The sequence below is a fragment of the Microcebus murinus genome, chromosome 6 (genome assembly GCF_040939455.1).
Source record: "Microcebus murinus isolate Inina chromosome 6, M.murinus_Inina_mat1.0, whole genome shotgun sequence".
NCBI classification, from domain to species: domain Eukaryota; kingdom Metazoa; phylum Chordata; class Mammalia; order Primates; family Cheirogaleidae; genus Microcebus; species Microcebus murinus.
Window position 1 is genome coordinate 79,140,959 of NC_134109.1, and position 17,483 is coordinate 79,158,441.

At 36.8% G+C, this 17,483-nt stretch overlaps 1 protein-coding gene across 1 annotated transcript in view; it reads right to left on the minus strand.

Moving 5' to 3' along the window:
• The window catches only part of FSIP1 (fibrous sheath interacting protein 1), a 69,648-nt gene extending 53,565 nt beyond the window's left edge, over positions 1–16,083 (minus strand). The window contains exons 1-3 of the mRNA XM_076004238.1: positions 15,343–16,083; positions 7,037–7,169; positions 3,218–3,401 (exon numbers count right to left, since the gene is read on the minus strand). Coding sequence (XP_075860353.1) covers positions 3,218–3,401; positions 7,037–7,168 — 316 coding nt within the window. The 5' untranslated portion in view covers position 7,169; positions 15,343–16,083. The remainder of the gene's footprint in view (positions 1–3,217; positions 3,402–7,036; positions 7,170–15,342) is intronic.
• Between the last annotated feature and the right edge of the window lie 1,400 nt (positions 16,084–17,483).

The following is a 17,483-nucleotide window of genomic DNA, read 5'->3' on the forward strand; positions in this document are numbered from 1 at the left end:
TGTCTGACTTCAGAGCCAAAGCTCTCAGCCACCAGGTGATACCCCCCCTCTGTGAAATGTGATGAAAGCTGATAATCTGATAATCAGCATGAATGCTCAGATATTAAGTTTCAGCCACCCCAGGTTAGGTCATTAGAACTGGCATATTGTGCTCAGTAAAGCCAAATTCAGCAACTTTTGAAAATCCAAAGAGATCATTGATATTTCCCAATAATGTACAACACTTCCTCTTGAAGGAAATAAAGGAGATATTGTTTCGAGGAAAGAAGCTTATCCAAAAAGAATATTGATCTTATTAATAAGGCACCTCCTCCAATCTTACTGCTTATGTACTTCAAAAGTAACAGCCTCTAGCTGTATTATAATTCCCAACTATCAATCCTAGCATTCTCAGGTTCCATTTATATAGGTAGTCTATACATAGCAGGCATTTTGAAATAACTCATGCAGTACTGCAACAATATAAACAAACACAATATAAACTGGGCCAATAGCTAATCTCAATTATAATGCCTTGTTTCCTGATAACTGTAATCCTGAGTCATCTAACCTAAATTTGAGAGCTAATCTCATCCCAAACATACTCTAAATTAGCAGTCCTCAAATGTTTCATCAACTCACCTTTACAGCCTGAAAAATTACTGAGAATTCAAAGTAGCTTTTATTTATGTGGGTTATATCTATTGATAAATACCATATTAGAAATTAAACCTGAAAAATATTATAAATATTCACTATTAATTTATTTAAAAATAATAAGTATGCTATTACTAATTAGATGCTAACATAAATATCACATTTTTATGACAAATAACTATACTCTCTAAAATAAATACTGGCAAAAGTTGCATTGTTTAAATGTTTAATACAAATTAAAAATTTTAATTTCATTAAATTAATTAAAACACCTGGATTAATAAAAAAAGGTGGATTCTCATATCTGCCTCTACAGTCAATCTATTGCAATCTGCTATTTTGGTTTAAGCATATAAAGAAACTTTGGCCTCACACAGATATGTAGTTGGAAAAGGAAGGAGAAATTTAATAGCGTATTCAGATAATCAGATATTCTTCTTTGATACTATACCAAAATTTGACAGGAGTAGTTTCTTAAAGGTTAGTTGTAATGTGAAATTTATAACCATATCAGTCAGTTTTTTGTATTTGTTCATTAAAATTCATGGATCCATACTTCATGTAAACAAAGGATCTTTCACCCTGCATTGATCATTTAGAAAATAGTAGTTAAATGAATTATGCAGACCTTCAAAATATTGACACATTTCATTTTACAATAATTTAAAATCACATTTGTTAATATCAGCACTGATTTTTATAGGAAAAATCTAAGTATTGGGAAGCTATCAAGCTCACAGTGACATACACAAGTTTTCCAAAACTCTAAATTTTCATTTGAAAGCTCAAATTTTATCATTGGCAACAAGTAACAGGCTCACTTCATTTTTGTTTTGTTTTGTTTTTGTTTTTGTTTTTGTTTTTTGTGTTTTGTTTTTTTGAGACAGAGTCTCGCTTTGTTGCCCAGGCTAGAGTGAGTGCCGTGGCGTCAGCCTAGCTCACAGCAACCTCAAACTCCTGGTCTCAAGTGATCTTCCTGCCTCAACCTCCCGAGTAGCTGGGACTATAGGCATGCGCCACCATGCCCGCCTAATTTTTTCTATCTATATTAGTTGGCCAATTAATTTCTTTCTATTTATAGTAGAGACGGGGTCTCACTTTTGCTCAGGCTGGTTTCGAACTCCTGACCTTGAGCAATCCGCCCGCCTCGGCCTCCCAGAGTGCTAGGATTATAGGCGTGAGCCACCGCCCCCAGCCTCACTTCATTTTTTAAAAAAGAAATCTGAGAAATACCCAAGTCTGAATGATAATAGTGTGTCTGTCATTCTTTCAAGTAAAAATGGTGTTCTATTTAAAAAGTGGCCAGTTCAGGCCTCAATTCAAACTATCACATGAGTACTTTTCCTTAAAACAACCTTCATATTTTGGTATATGAAAAAATTGCTTTATGTGTACTTCCCATTTTGCCCCACAGGATATTAAGAAGATGTATATTCAAGGGTCAAGATTTAATAAAATTAATATTTTCTACTGTTTTATCAAGGAAATCCTTGAATGACACTGGCTATTTCTTTTTCCTCCCAGTGCCTGGATGCAGAGAATACAATGACTACCAGTACACTGTGGTGCCATTGTCTTGATTCGTGCTAAGGCACTAGCAATTTTGCCCACCACTACTTTTGTACCATCAGTGCAAATGTCAATACACTAGGCAAAAAGGCAAATAGCATCTCAGTGTTACTATAAAAACAGTTTGGGGTTTTTTTGTTTTTTTGTTTTTTGAGACAGAGTCTCACCATGTTGCCCATGCTAGAGTGCCGTGGCATCAGCCTAGCTTACAGCAACCTCAAACTCCTGGGCTCAAGTGATCCTCCTGCCTCAGCCTCCTGAGTAGCTGGGACTACAGGCATGCGCCACCATGCCCGGCTAATTTTTTCTATATATATATTTTTTTAGTTGGCCAATTAATTTCTATTTATAATAGAGACGGGGTCTCACTCTTGCTCAGGCTGGTCTCAAACTCCTGACCTCGAGCAATCCTCCCTCCTCGGCCTCCCAGGGTGCTAGGATTACAGGCATGAGCCACCACACCCAACCATAAAAACAGTTTTTATCTCACAGAGCCCCTGAAAGGATCTTGGAGACAACCACCCCCCACAAGAGCTCTGTAGATCACATTTAAGAACGAGTGTTTTAATTCAGTCTGACCAGAATTATAATAATGTTAATACTCTGGGAAAAAAGTACTCTTTCAACATCCAAATGTTATTACAACTGAGTGGGATTACCCCCAAAAAGGCATTTAAAAATTGCAGGATACATGTTATTGTATAATTTTAGTCATAAAAAAAATCAATAAATCATGCCATAAAAAAGCAGAAATACTTCCTACTCGATTAATGTATTAATAAAATGACCACAATAACAATTATATAAAATGGCATATTTTATTATATTTCTAAGTGTAGTTAAGGGCTCTTAATATTCTTATAAATAAAAAGTGATTGCTTTCTCATAAAAAGTATGTCGCCCTTTTTTTAGTTTATTATTTCTACTTAGCTGATAAAAGCACATCTAATTCTAATACTTTAAATATATCATCTGTAATTATCATTAGCCAATCACCTACTGATTATCCTACCTGAACACTCAAGGATTATCTGATGTTGAACAAAATCCAGATGTTCATCTGACCTCTCTTTGGCCAATTTTATTTTCTCAGAGTAATTTTTCCATTTATTGTCATTACTATTTCTTCTCTCCTCTGTATTAGTGCTGTCTGAGTGGTCGTCTTTATCAGAGTTTAACTTGCTTGCAGTATCAACCTAAAAATAATTTCCCAAAAACAGTTTCTAAAAAATAATTTATTTTTTTAAACTTTATATTTCTAGAATATTTTAACACTCATAGAAGCACATGTGAGAACATACATAAAAACATACACTAGCATTAAGTAGTCTATAAATATAACACTTTGTAATTAAATATAATTTAACTACACAATTAAATTTAATATTTATACCATTCTCTAGCAATAATGGAAAAGGATCTAAATCAGACCTGAAGAGAACTGCTATCTGGCAGGCTCTGGGGATGAGGCATGATAGACTCTGCTCCTTGAGCTTATAGTTGGATGAAAGTCAGAGATCTAGAGCCGAGCAGTCCAATACCAAAGCTGCTTGCCACATGTTGCTATGAATGCTTGAAGAGTGGCTAGTCTGCACATGAAGAGGAATGGAAAAGGACCTCTATCTCTTGCCACATACAAAAATTAATTCAAGATGGAGTAAAGACTTAAATGTAAAGCATGAAACCACAAAAATTCTAGAAGAAAACATAAGAAAAACTCTTCTAGACAGTCCTCAGCAAAGAATTTATGACTAAGATCCCAAAGGCAAATACAGCAGCAACAAAAATAAATAAATGAGATTTAATTAAATTAAAAACCTTCTGTACAGCAAGGGAAATAATCGACAGAGTAAACAGGCAATGGGAGAAAATATTGACATACTACATATCTGACAAAGAACTATTATCCAGAATCTACAAAAAACTGAAACAAATCAGCAAGAAAAAAACAAATAACCCCATTTAAAAGTGAGCAAAAGACATGAACAGAATTTTTTCAAAAAAAGATAGACAAATGGCCAAAAAAACATGAAAAAATGCTCAACATCACTAATAATCAGGGAAATACAAATTAAAACCACAATGAGATACCACCTTACCTCTGTCAGAATGGCATTAAAAAGTCAAAAAACAATAGATGCTGGCATGGATGTAGAGAAAAAAGAACACTTATACACTGTTGGTGGGACTGCAAACTAGTATAACCCCTATGGAAAGCAATATGGAGATTCCTTAAAGAGATGAAAGTAGACCTACCATTCTATCCAGCAATCCCACTACTGGGTATCACCCAAAGAAAAAGAAATCATTTTATCAAAAAGACACCTGCACAATTCACAATTGTTTATTTCAGCACAATTGCAAAGATAGGGAATCAACCTAAGTGTCTATCAATTCATGAGTGGATAATGAAAATGTGGTATATGGAGTATCATATCATAAAAAGAATGAAATAATGTCTTTCACAGGAACTCAGATGGAACTGGAGACCATTATCCTAAGTGAAGTATCTCAGGAATGGAAACACAAACACCACATGTTCTCACTAATAAGTCGGAGCTAAACAAGGGGTATGAATGGGCACAAAGAAACATAAAGGACATTGTAAAATAAGAAGAGGGTAGGTGGGAGGGGGTGAAGGTTAAAAACTTCCTCACCAAGTATAATGAACACTATCCTAGAAGCTGGCATATTAAAAGCCCTGACTTCAGCATTATACATTGTATCCATGTAACAAAAAACATTTGTACCCCTTAATATTTTGAAATTAAAAGAAAAGAAAAGTAGCTAGTCTGAATTAGACATGCTTCCTAATGAGAGTCTTCTAATCAGAATCCTGGGCTTTAGCAATTTATTTCTTTTTATGCTAGTCAAAGTGTTTTTCTACTTCACTTTGGTTTCCCTTTACATTTTAGCAAAGCTCGTTTTGAAAACACCAGCTTGGCACAGCTGTGTTTTCCTAAGAGAGAATAAAAAAAGACATCCATGGCTGGGCCAGGAAAAAATGGGGATCTCAGGCCTAGGGGGTCTATGCACAGTGGGAAGAGTCACAATGGAAGTGAACACCGCTCAATGAAGAGACAAGATCTCAAATGCAGTACATATGATAAAAACCAGACTGAAAAGCTACACGATTCCACTTACATGACCTTCCAGAAAAGGAGAAAGTAAAGGGAGCGATAATAGATCAGTAATTGTCAGGGATTAAGGGTGAGAAGAGATTGTTTGCAAAGGAGTAAAATGAGGAAATTTTTTTGAGGGATGATAGAATTGTTTTATATCTTGATTGTGAGGATGGTTACATCACTCAACCTATTTGCCAAAATTCATAGAACTATACACTAAAAGGTGAATTTTACTGCCTGTAAACTTTTTAATTAAAAACTGAAAGTTAGTAAGAGATCAAATGAGACACAATGTTAACAGATGTAAAAATTTAACATCATGAAGTTAGAAATTCTCCCCATATTAATCTACAAAATCAAAGCAATTTCAAAGAAGCCCCAACGGTATTTTTCAGGACTTGAAAAATCAACCTAAAATACATGTAGATGAGCAAAAAGCCCAATATAGCTAAGATATTCCTGAAAAAAATATATAAGATAGGAGACCCACCCTACTAGATATCAGTGATTATTACAAAACTATAGCAAAACTGTAAGAGTTAACACCACATAGCAATGATACCAGATTTGATGAAACAAAACAGAGACCTCAGCTAGAAACTGTGTTTTCTGAAGTCACTTGCAGCTAGGGTTCTGGAGCTTGGCATGATCCAATTTGATGTACCAGCACAAGATTTAGAAGGCAGACAGGAGATAGAAGCTTCCTCTAACTTCTCAATAAGAAGATGGCAAAAAATATCAAAGGCAGGCATCTCTGCATGTCTAGTCACCAGCCTTGTGGTCTGAGAGTCTTGTGGCAGTGCCAGAAGCAACAATCGCAGTTTTCTGCTCTTTTTGCAGCCATGGTGGTGTGGCCTGGGAACCAACAATCCAGGGGAAGCCTCCTCCTTGGATTTCCTTCCCTGCTGGCCTTCTGTTGGTTTTGAGGAGTTGAATTCTTATACTCAATCCCTTTCTGCTTGAAATACCTCAAGTGCTATTTCCTGCACTAAATCATGATAGACAAAACTTAAGAGTTCCCTAATGCTGAGTCCAGTCCGTGAATCCAAAGAATATATGAGTATGGATTCATTAACTTGCAAAGATTTTTTTCACTATAATGTTCAAAATTTTTGTTTCCTAAACCTTGAAAGTAATAAACTGTACCATATCACAGATGGAAAAACTGATTCCATTTTTAAAACATCAAGTTTACATATTTTAAGAAAAGAAAAAGAGACTACTAAAGAAAAGAAGGTGATGGCCAGGTAATACACCTAACAACAAAACACCTATACACTACATGGCCTTTACCAAACCATATTTTTTAAATACTGAATCTTTTTCAATGCTGGCATATTAGATGTTAGAATACAAAGCTCCCTTATAAAGAAAAAAAGTCAACATACAAGCCTTAACAAAGTACAATGTGGACAAATAAACCACACTCCAAAAAAAAGAAAGAAAAGCAGCAAGGAGGGAGAGATGAAGGAAAGGAGGAAGGAACTGAGGAGGGAGAGAGATGGGGACAGAGGAAGAAAGGAAGGAAACAGTCAGAGTACTTCATATTAAATAATCTGGAGTAAAATCCAAGAAATCTGCAAGTGTTCCCTGAACACATGGTCTAAAAAGAAAACTTCAAATGGAATGTTAACAACAACCTTGGTTTTACCAATTGCTGAAATTTGGAGGAAAAGAGTTTAAATCATTTCTAAACAACAAATTACCTTGAAAGACCCTGGTTCTGGTGAGAGCACCTCCAAAGAAGCATTTGAACTACTGCTCCCAGGACGTGTTCTTGAATTTGAGGCTGGTTTTGAAATTCCATCTAGGTTTCCCTTTATAATATCCATTGACATCCTGAAACAAACAAAAAATTAAAAAGTGACTTGGATATTTAAATGTTTCATTAGTTAGTGTTACTATCCAATTACTCAGAGCCTTTGTTTTCAGCATTACATTACTACCAAAGTCACACTTAAGGGTTCTCCAATTTCATCAAAAGACATCTTGTATAGATGTTAAATCTTATGCCACAGTAGGCACAAAACCTATTGCCCTGCATGTTAAATACTGAACGTGGCTAAAAGAGAATGCAGAAGTAAATGCCATCTCAGTGACTTTCTCTGCCTCCAGGAGAAAACATTTACTGTGTCCTTGGTCTTTCCTGAGGGAACACTCATGGGGCACCTCTGCCTCTCAACCAAAATGGACTTCATCTTAATGATTTGCTAAGGCCTCCCTGCTACCTTCTTCTGGTTTTCCCTTCCTTATTCTAGCCTTTCCCACTCTAGCTCAGCCTTAATTCTGGGCTTCCCTCCCAGCTCTGATTTCTCCTTTTCTTCTGGCTGCCACATTTTCATGAAGTACCTGTCTCCAGGACACTGCTCTCATTTTATCAACCCTCCCCTTCTAAAACCCATAATTCTACTTCTGCTCTTTGAGGCAAGACAACAAAACCTACTTCCTTTACTAGAGGACTGACTTTAATTATCTGACTACACATTGCCAATCTCTTTTAACTATTTTTCATGTGACAACATCCACAGGCCTCTCACCATCCTGACTGTCCTATTCCCAGTGCTGTTTCCTAAAGCAAGAAATACTAGGCAGGGTGGCTTAAGCTATAGGGAGGATCTGGACAATGCAGGCACACTGATCCTTCCAAACTGTGCCCTTGATCAGGACCATTCCAGATCCGTCCAGTGATAATTGGGGTGACATGCATGCTTAGTAAAATGGAAAATAATAGGGATAATTCTAGTTTTTGCCCTCTCAATACTTAGCTTTACATGTGAACAGATGCCTTCTAACAAATCCTTTCCTAAATTCCTATCAATTATGTATTAAACCATTTCTCTCATAACTAAATGAAGAAAGACAATTGCCTCTACTACAACAATGTCCTTTGCTTACCCTACAAACTGACACATCTTTCTTTCTTTTTTGAAGAGCAGAAGCAGAATCCAGAGAAGCTTTGGACATAGGAGGAAGCACAAATATATTAACAAACAACCTGAAGCGCCTCCAAGGTCCATAGAAGGATAATACAGTTTGGCCTCCAACCATTCAATGCACCAAAGCTGATGCTTAAGAGATCAGTTTCCCAGTAGGTCAACTCTTCCCATCTCAGCAAATGAAAGAGGCATTGATTGATCTCAACATTATTCAAACTCTGCAAAAGGGTCTGGGCTCACTCAGGAAGGCACTGACATTATTATTGTGGGATGATGGATCACCCTGGCCCTTCACATCACAACCAAAAAGCATAAGTCACCAAAAGGCCAAATGTCTTATAAACACCCTAAGCAGCCTGACAAGGGAGACTTATTGCAGCTCACAGAGGGAGCAATGAGACGGAAGCACGGTGGCACCAGTATAATACATGTCAATAAAGAGAGTGGCACAGGGAACCATCAGTGATCATTTCTGGAGCTAAAAGGCTCCAGAAATCTTTCAATTTGATTTAGAAAAAGGTCTGTTCTATTATATTATGTTCACTCATGAAAATAATAAATTAAATTAAATATAGTTCCTGAGATAGATGGGAATACAACTAACAGACTATTTTATGAATGTGGACAAATAGAAAAAAGTATGGATAAAGGGCATTGAAATAGGATCTTACAGATGTATTTGAGTGTTTGAGAGAAAATCTTAATTGCCATGTGGAGATTATACAAGAATAAAACATGCACAAGAAAAAAAGCAATCAAACAATATGTAAATAGTTATAATTACATAACCATTGAATGTTGATGTAACCAAATATTGTACCTCAATTATATTGAGTATATGTAAGGAGAAGTATGCAAAAGGAAGGGGACAAGTGTAAGAAATCTAATTTGTCACAATAGGAAATAAAAGAATGTCCAAAAGTTGATAAAGCCAAACATTAGCTAAATATAATATTTAAGAGTTCAAGATGGTTGGCTCTGAGGAATGAGACCAGGAAATGTTCTTTTTTTTCCTCCACTGAAAATGTTATTGTATACTTTGACATTTTTGACTATATTACTTTAATAAAAGTAAAAATCAATTTTAAAAGTAATAAAAAAATGTAAAATATGATATCTCCAAGGGATTGGAAGGAAACATAATTTACATAATTATAGAATTAAAAACTTATTAAGTATGACACTAAGAATATAAACCAAAAAGTAGAAAGACTAATAGATTTAATTTCATAACATTTAATTCTCTTGAGTCTCAAACATAAAAAAGAATTTTAAGTGAAATTAAAAGAAACCCCCAAAATTGAGAAAAATGTGTGCAATATAGATGATACACAAAAGGTTAATAAATTTACATATTTATATAGCTCTTGCCAATCAATAAAAAAAATTCTAATAGAAAAATAACTAAGGGCATAAACAAAAATAGAGAGAAAGAAAGAAATACAAATTGTCAATTTAAAAAGTCCAATTTCTCTAATTAAAGGAATATACAGAAAGGTACCTGAAAGATGATCACAAACCAAGGAAGTAAGAGTGGTGGTTTCCGGATTGGTAGGTTCTTGGATGTTCTTCTGCCCTTTTTTTTAACCTTTTGCTTATCTGTATTTTCTGGTTTTCTAATTTTTTTAATTCCAAAATATTATGGAGGTACAAACGCTTTGGTTACATAAATTGTTTTTGTACCATTTGAGTCAAAGTGTGCCCATCCCCTACATAGTGTGCATTAGGTGTGAATTTACCCATTAGGTGTGAATTTACTCATCCTCTCCTTCCCCCCGCCCACCTGCCTGATTTCCAATGACAGTTATTTCCATATGTGCACATAAGTGTTGATCGATTAGTTCCAATTTAATGGTGTTTGTTTTTCCATTCTTGTGATACTTCACTTATAAGAATGCTCTCCAGTTCCATTCAGGTTAATACAAGAGGTATTAGTTCATCATTTCTTATGGCTAAATAGTACTCCATGATATACATATATCACATTTTATTAATCCACTCATGTATTGATGGGCACTTGGGTTGTTTCCATATCTTTGCAACTGGTGAATTATGCTGCAGTAAACATTCAAGTACAGATATCTTTTTTATAGAATGTCTTTTTTTCCTTTGGGTGAATACTCAATAGTAAGATTGCTGTATCAAATGGTAGGTCTACTTTTAGTTCTCTGAGGTATCTCCATACTACTTTCCATAGCGGTTGTACTAGTTTGCAGTCCCACCAGCAATGTATGAGTGTCCCTATCTCTCTACATCCATGCTAATATGTTGTTTGGGGACTTTTTTATAAAAGCCACATTCACTGGAGTTAAGTGATATATCTCCTTGTGGTTTTGATTTGCATTTCCCTGATGATTAGAGATGTTGAGAATTTTTTTGTATGTTTTTTGGCCATTAGTCTATCTTCTTTTGAAGAGTTTCTGTTCACGTCTTTTGCCCACTTTTGAATGAGGTTGTTTGATTTTTTTCTTGTTGATTTGCTTGAATTTGTTATCGATTCTAGTTATCACCCCTTTATCGAATGTATAGGATATTTTCTGTCAGTTGTTTATTTGCTCCAGGGATTGTTTCCTTGGCTGTGCAGAAGCTCTTTAATTTAATCAAGTCCCACTTATTTATTTTGTTGTTGCTATGATTGCTTTGGGGGTCATCTTCATAAATTCTTTCCCTAGGCCAATGTCTATAAGAGTTTTTTCAATGTTTTCTCAACTCCAAATGGATCAAAAACCTAAATATAAGACCAGAAATGATCAAACTACTAGAAGGAAACACAGAGGAAACACTTCAGAACATTGGTCTGGGAAAAGATTTTAGGAAAAGACCTAAAAATCACAGGCAACAACAGCAAAAATAAACAAATGAAATTATATCAAACTAAAAAGCTTCTGCACAGCAAAGGAAACAATCAACAGAGTGAAAAGACAACCTCTAGAATGGGAGAAAATATTTGCAAACTCCTCATCTGGCAGGAGATTAATATCTAGAACATACAAGGAACTGAAACATAACAGCAAAAAAAAAAAAAAAAAACCAATCTAAAAATGGACAAATGATCTAAACAGACATTTCTCAAAAGACATAATGGCCAACAAATAAATTTTAAAATGCTCATCACTAATCAGGGAAATGCAATTCACATCACAATAACATCCCAGTTAGGATGGCTACTATCAAAAAGACAAAAAAGCAACAAATGCTGGTGAGGATACAGAGAAAAGGGAACTCTTATACACTGTTGATGGGAATGCAAACTAGTACAGCCACCATGGGGAACAGTACGGAGGCCCTTCAAAAAACTACAAATAGAACTACCATATGATCCAGCAATTTCACTACTAGGAATTTTTCTAAAGGAAAGGAAATCATTATATCACCAAGACATCTGTACCTCCATGTTTATTGCAGCACTAGTCACAGTAGGCAAGATATGAAATCAACCCAGGTGTCCAACAACAGATTAATGGATAAAGAAAATGTGGTAGTTATACACTATGGAATACCATTCAGCCATTAAAAAGAATGCAATCCTGTCATTCATGTCAACATGCATGGAACTGGAGGACATAATGTTAAATGAAATAAGCCCAAAACAGAAAGTTAAACACCGCATGTTCTAACTCATATGAAGAAGCTAAAAAAAGAAGCCTCTAGGATACTAGAGGCAGGGAGGGATAGGAGGAAGGGAGGCATAGGCAGAAATTCATTAAAGGAAATTACAGCTAGATAGGAGGAATAAGTTCTAGTGCTCTGTACCACTGTTAAGATGGCTATAGTTAACAATGATGTATAGTTTCAAATAGCTAGAAGGAGGATGTTCCCAATACAAAGAAATGATAAATGTTTGAGATACTGCAAATACTAATTACCCTAATCTGATCAGCATGCATTATGTGCATTGAAACATCATTATGTAACCTATGAATGTGTACAACTATTATTATCTGTCAATTAAAAATGTTCAAAAAACATAATATATGAGAATATCATACTTAGAAGTGAGCACATGGTGGACACTCAATAAAAATACTTCCTGATTTATTAGGAAGGACTCTGAGGCCAAGAAAATATAAATTTCCTAGAACTACTGGTATACGAATTAAAATAGCATATAAATGATCAATGGCAATAAAATCAAGACTCATACAGGAAAAAAACTTAAAACGGGTAGTACACCTAAAGTAAAACTTAAAACTATAAAATTTCTAAAAAACATGTGTAACTTTGGGTTATGCAGAGATTTCCTGGAAACATCAAAAACATATTCATAAAAGAAAATATTGATAAATTGGAATGCATGAAATTTACAACTTACACTCTTCAAAAGAAATTGTTAAGAAAAGGAAAACAAAACCCAAGGACTGGTAGCAAATATTTTCAAAACATATATATGACAAAGGACTTGTATCCAGAATATATAAAGAAGTATCAAGACCCAATAATAAGAAAACAAAAGATTTGAACAGTCATATTATCCAAGATGATGTATGAATGGCAAATTAGCACATGAAATGATGTTCAACATCATTATTCCTCGGAAAAATTCTAATTAAAACTACAATGAGATACCACTCTATACTTATTTGAGTGGAAAAAGTTAATTTTCTAAAAAACTGACAATACCACATTGCGTACTGCATAGAAATCTCTAAGACATACGCCAGGGACGTTTCTGGGCAAACTGCATGTTATATAAATCATCATAACTACAGATCATAATGCACTTTAGGTATTGTTTTTCAATAATTATAACATTTTTATTTACAAAAACAATTAAACAACTAAACGATTAAAGTTACTAGTACTTTTTTAACGTATGGTACTGCGTAAAACATTTTCCTCTATGAAGAGGGAGCAAACAAAGTTTACATAAGTATCTAGATTCACTCCTTTTTCCATGGGCAGCACAAACTCTGTAGGCTCCCATAGAATTTTTTTCTTTCCACTCGCTGGAATACATGTAGGTTCGTGCTGCTTCATATCACCTGACAACTTTTGGGTGGATCTTTATGAGATGCTCTCCTTGCACCCCCAGGGCAAGGGCTGGACACATTTGTCTCTGGTTCTGGAGAGCCTTCATTATTGTCATCCCTTATCCAGTCTCCAGCCACTGATAGCAGAAACTGTTTATACTTCATTTTTGCTTGTGGATTGCGGACGTTGTACACTCTAAATGAATTGAAAAGTGCACAGTTTATAAGGTACAGCACTACTTTTTTTGTCCATTTCATCATTTTCCTTAGAATGGAACAACACGAAAGGAATTGATCCACACGGTCAACACCTTTCGTGTGGGCATTGTATTCCTTTACGCAGGTAGGTTTTACAATATTCTCTCCCGTTTTTCTATTTTTTTTTTCCCGTTGTCAAGACAGAAGTGTCATGGATCGTTGATATCATTCGGACAACCTGCTTGTCTTTCCATGCTAGGAGAAGAATATCGCCTTTTCTGGAAAATATTATGTCACCTTTCTTCATTCTTGATGTTTTCATTTACAAATTTGGCGATAAACCTCTACTCTCCCTAATGTACAAGACAGTGTGTTGACATCTAAGGTCCATGGCACGCGAAACACGAGAAAACTTGTGAGCGGTCCTTAACAGATGGTGTGCAAAACATGAGAAAACTCGTGCGCGGTATGAAAGGTGATACCAAGTGCTGACAAAGTTAGGAAGCAACTGTAACTCTCATATATTGCTAGTGAGAATGCAAAATAAGACAATCACTTTTCAAAACTTCTTGCCAGTTTCTTATAAAGTTAAACATACACTTACCATATGACTCCACAATCTCATTCCTAGGTATTTACAAAAAAATTGAAAACTTATATTCACACAAAAACAACCTGTACATGAATATTTACAGTGGTTTCATTGATAATTTCTAAAAACTGGAAACAATGCAAATGTCCCTCAAGTAGGGAATAAATAAACTATGGTAAATCCATACGGTGGATTACTACTCAGCAATATAAGGGAACAAACAACTAATACATGGAACATGGATGAATATCAACTGCATTATGCTAAGCTGAAAGAAGTCAGAGTCAAAAGTCTACATGAAGATTATTTCGAACAATATGACATTGTGGAATTGGCAAAACTATAGGAACAGAAAACTTTTGAGTGGTTCCCAGGGCTGGGGCTAAGAGTACTAGGGGATTCTAAGGGGAAGATGAAACTGTTCTGTAACTTTATTGCGGTAGTGATTACATAATAACTGTGTGCGTTTGTCAAAACTCATAGAACTGTACATTAAAAGGGCGAAGTTTATCATATGCAAATCATACTTCATTTTAAGTTACCATCTTTGCACCAGTCTTTCTTTAGTTATGCTCATACATCCATAAGATAAATTAGAATTGCTGAGACAAAGAACACTTGGCGTTTCAAATTTTGGTCGTCTGCCATATTGTCCTCCAAAAGGGCTGTGCCAAATTACACCGCTACCAACAGGGTATGATGACATGAAAGTTTCCTGTTTCCCCACACTGGCCTGGGGCCCATCTGGTTATCGTCAAAGGCTTTTCATCTTCAACAATCTAATAGGTGTCAAAAGGTATATGTAGGTTTTTTTTTTTTTTTTTTTTTTTAATTATTTTTTTTTAATTATTATGTAGGTTTGATTTATATTTCTTTAGGAGAAAAGTTGAGTCTCCAGGTAAATGTTTACTGGCCATCATTTTTTTTCTCCCTACAAAATGCCTATTTGTATCTTTTGCCATTTAAATATAGTTTAAATGACTGACGATTGTTTCTAGAACTTAGCGGCTGGAAGGCACTGGAAGATGGGAGTCCTCGGTACCAAACCTAATACTATCAGGAACGTGGGGGACCGACGTCCAGGACATCCCAGGCGAAACAGCCTTTGCCGAGGCAGAAAGTCCCAAGGCTCAGACAAGCGCGCTTTCTTCACGTCCTGGCCCCGCCCCTGCTGGCCCGCCCCCGGGATAGGACAAGCCCTCTCATTGGCCCTGCCTGCTCTCCCTGACAGCCAGTCTTCGGGCAAGACTGCCTGACACGACACCGCCCCGCCCTCTCACTGGAGAGCCGCGCGGCGATGGAGCTCCGCCCCTTACCTGTGCTGTCCCTCACCTTCCCGGCTAGCGGCCAGTCGTCGGAGCTCTGACGGGCGCAGAAGCGCGCCGCTGACAGTCGCGGCGTCACCCACTTCTCCCCAAAGGGAAGGGTCTTTCCCGCCACCGGAGCGTCTCTGGAGGTGGAAGAAACTGCTGGTTCCAAGCCCTCCTCCTGCCTCTGGGAACCCTGTTCCCCTGGCAACCAGAAACACAACGCTTCAGTCTCGCGATAGGAGAAAGGGGCTGTACCATCGGAAATGGAACGTGGGGGGTAGAGGGTGCGAGGAAGACTGACAGGGCCTGGAGCTGGCGCGGCTCTGCTGTGGCTTTCTGTCTTCGAGCTGGACGGTGGGGCTGAGGAATGCTTCGTTCATATTTAGGTTGGATCGGAACCAGGACATCTGGACGCTTGTATGGCTCTGTCCCTCACTATTGCTGTCCCCGCAGGCCAGCTACTCACTCCCTCTCAGCTCACTTTCCTCCTCCGTAAAATGGGGACGATAATAATTCCGTCCTCACAAGCCTGTTGTGTAGCTCGAAGAGATCGTGTATGTGAAGCTCTAGGTAAATGGTGGGTGCTATGTAAATTTAAAAATATTAATTTTACACAGATTGATTACGCAGTACAAAAAGGATAATTGCTACTTGCCCATTCTTTTATTTCGTAGTGTCTCTAATTCTCGGCGAATGAAAATTATTTCCCTAGGTCTCCAAACCGATTTCCTTCATCTCCAGTACTATCAAATTTATGCTGCTTTCCAGTCCGAACAGCGCGTTACACTTTACAAGGCATTTTCACATTGATGGCCCCTTTGTCCTCATTGTTTCAGGTAGGATGTGTATTTTCAGCAGAGCAAATAGTCATAGGTTAAGTGAGTTGCCCAAAGAACACAGCTGCAGTCTAGGCCAGTGCTGGATGTAAAACCGTCTGGCTGTAATTGCCATCCATCTGCAGCTGAATCCAGCATTCCTATCTCCAGCCCAACCCTCTTCCTTGAACTCCAAACACCTTTAACGCCTATTTGACATTTCCTCTTAGATGTGTGAGAAACTTAGCACATCAAACTTAGCCATCAAAAAACAAACTACTTCTCCATCGTCTCCCACCTCACCCCACTCCACCCCACTCCCTATCCATCTCAGCAAATGGTAATTCCATTCTGACAGGCTCAGACCAAAAACCCTGGAGTCATCCTCAATTCCCCTTCCTCTCACACTCTGCAATCAATTATAAATCCTTTCAGCTCTACATTAAAAATATATCCGTAATTCAAACACTTCTCACACCTTCAGTGCCTCCTTTCAAGTCCATACTGACATCATCTCTCACTTAGAGTTTCAACACAGCAGCTTGAATTGTGCCCTCAAAACCGAGGCGGAGCCATGTCACTCTTGTGCTCTGGAATCTCCATGGCTCACCATTTCACTTAGAGTCCCTACAATGTCCACAGGTCCTAAATGACAAGGCTGTCTGTTACCTCTTTGACCTCCAGTCCTACCTCCTTCCCCCTGGTAAACTTTGCTCCAGCTTCACTGTCCTCCTTGTTAGTGTATATAGACAGGAATTTCTTCCCAGCATTTCTCGGGAAATTTTACATACTTTTCCAAATATCAAATTCAAAAACAAAATTGAGAAATCAAGAAAATGGGAGAAACTAATTCTCCTATGAGAATTAAAACTTTGCAGTCAACCATAGAGATGTTGAAGATACAGAAGAAATCCACTAATGTCAAGTTGAAAGCAAGAAGTCAAGTTGAAAGCAAGAAGCAGGAAATGTTGACAGTCTTAAAAGTTGAGGTCAGTATTTCCAGGAACCAGCACAGAAGCACCTTGGAAAGACATGGTCACAATCTAATCAGTCAGTCTTTCTTGTAGCTGGTGCCACATTTGCGTATGGGTTCCTGGCCCTTTCTGCTGCTAGCAGTCATTCTTGTGAATAAAATAAATATTAAAAAGTTGATATTCATTGTGTAATTTATATAATACAAATTTTATGAGCAGTATTCCAAGAAATAATTGCTTTGGATTCAAAATCCTTAAATTGGCAACCTACAACTTGTGATCCTGTGTAAAATTATTAATCTTGCTAGGAGATTTGTATGTTACATTATTCCAATACTACCCAATAATGTTCTCTGTG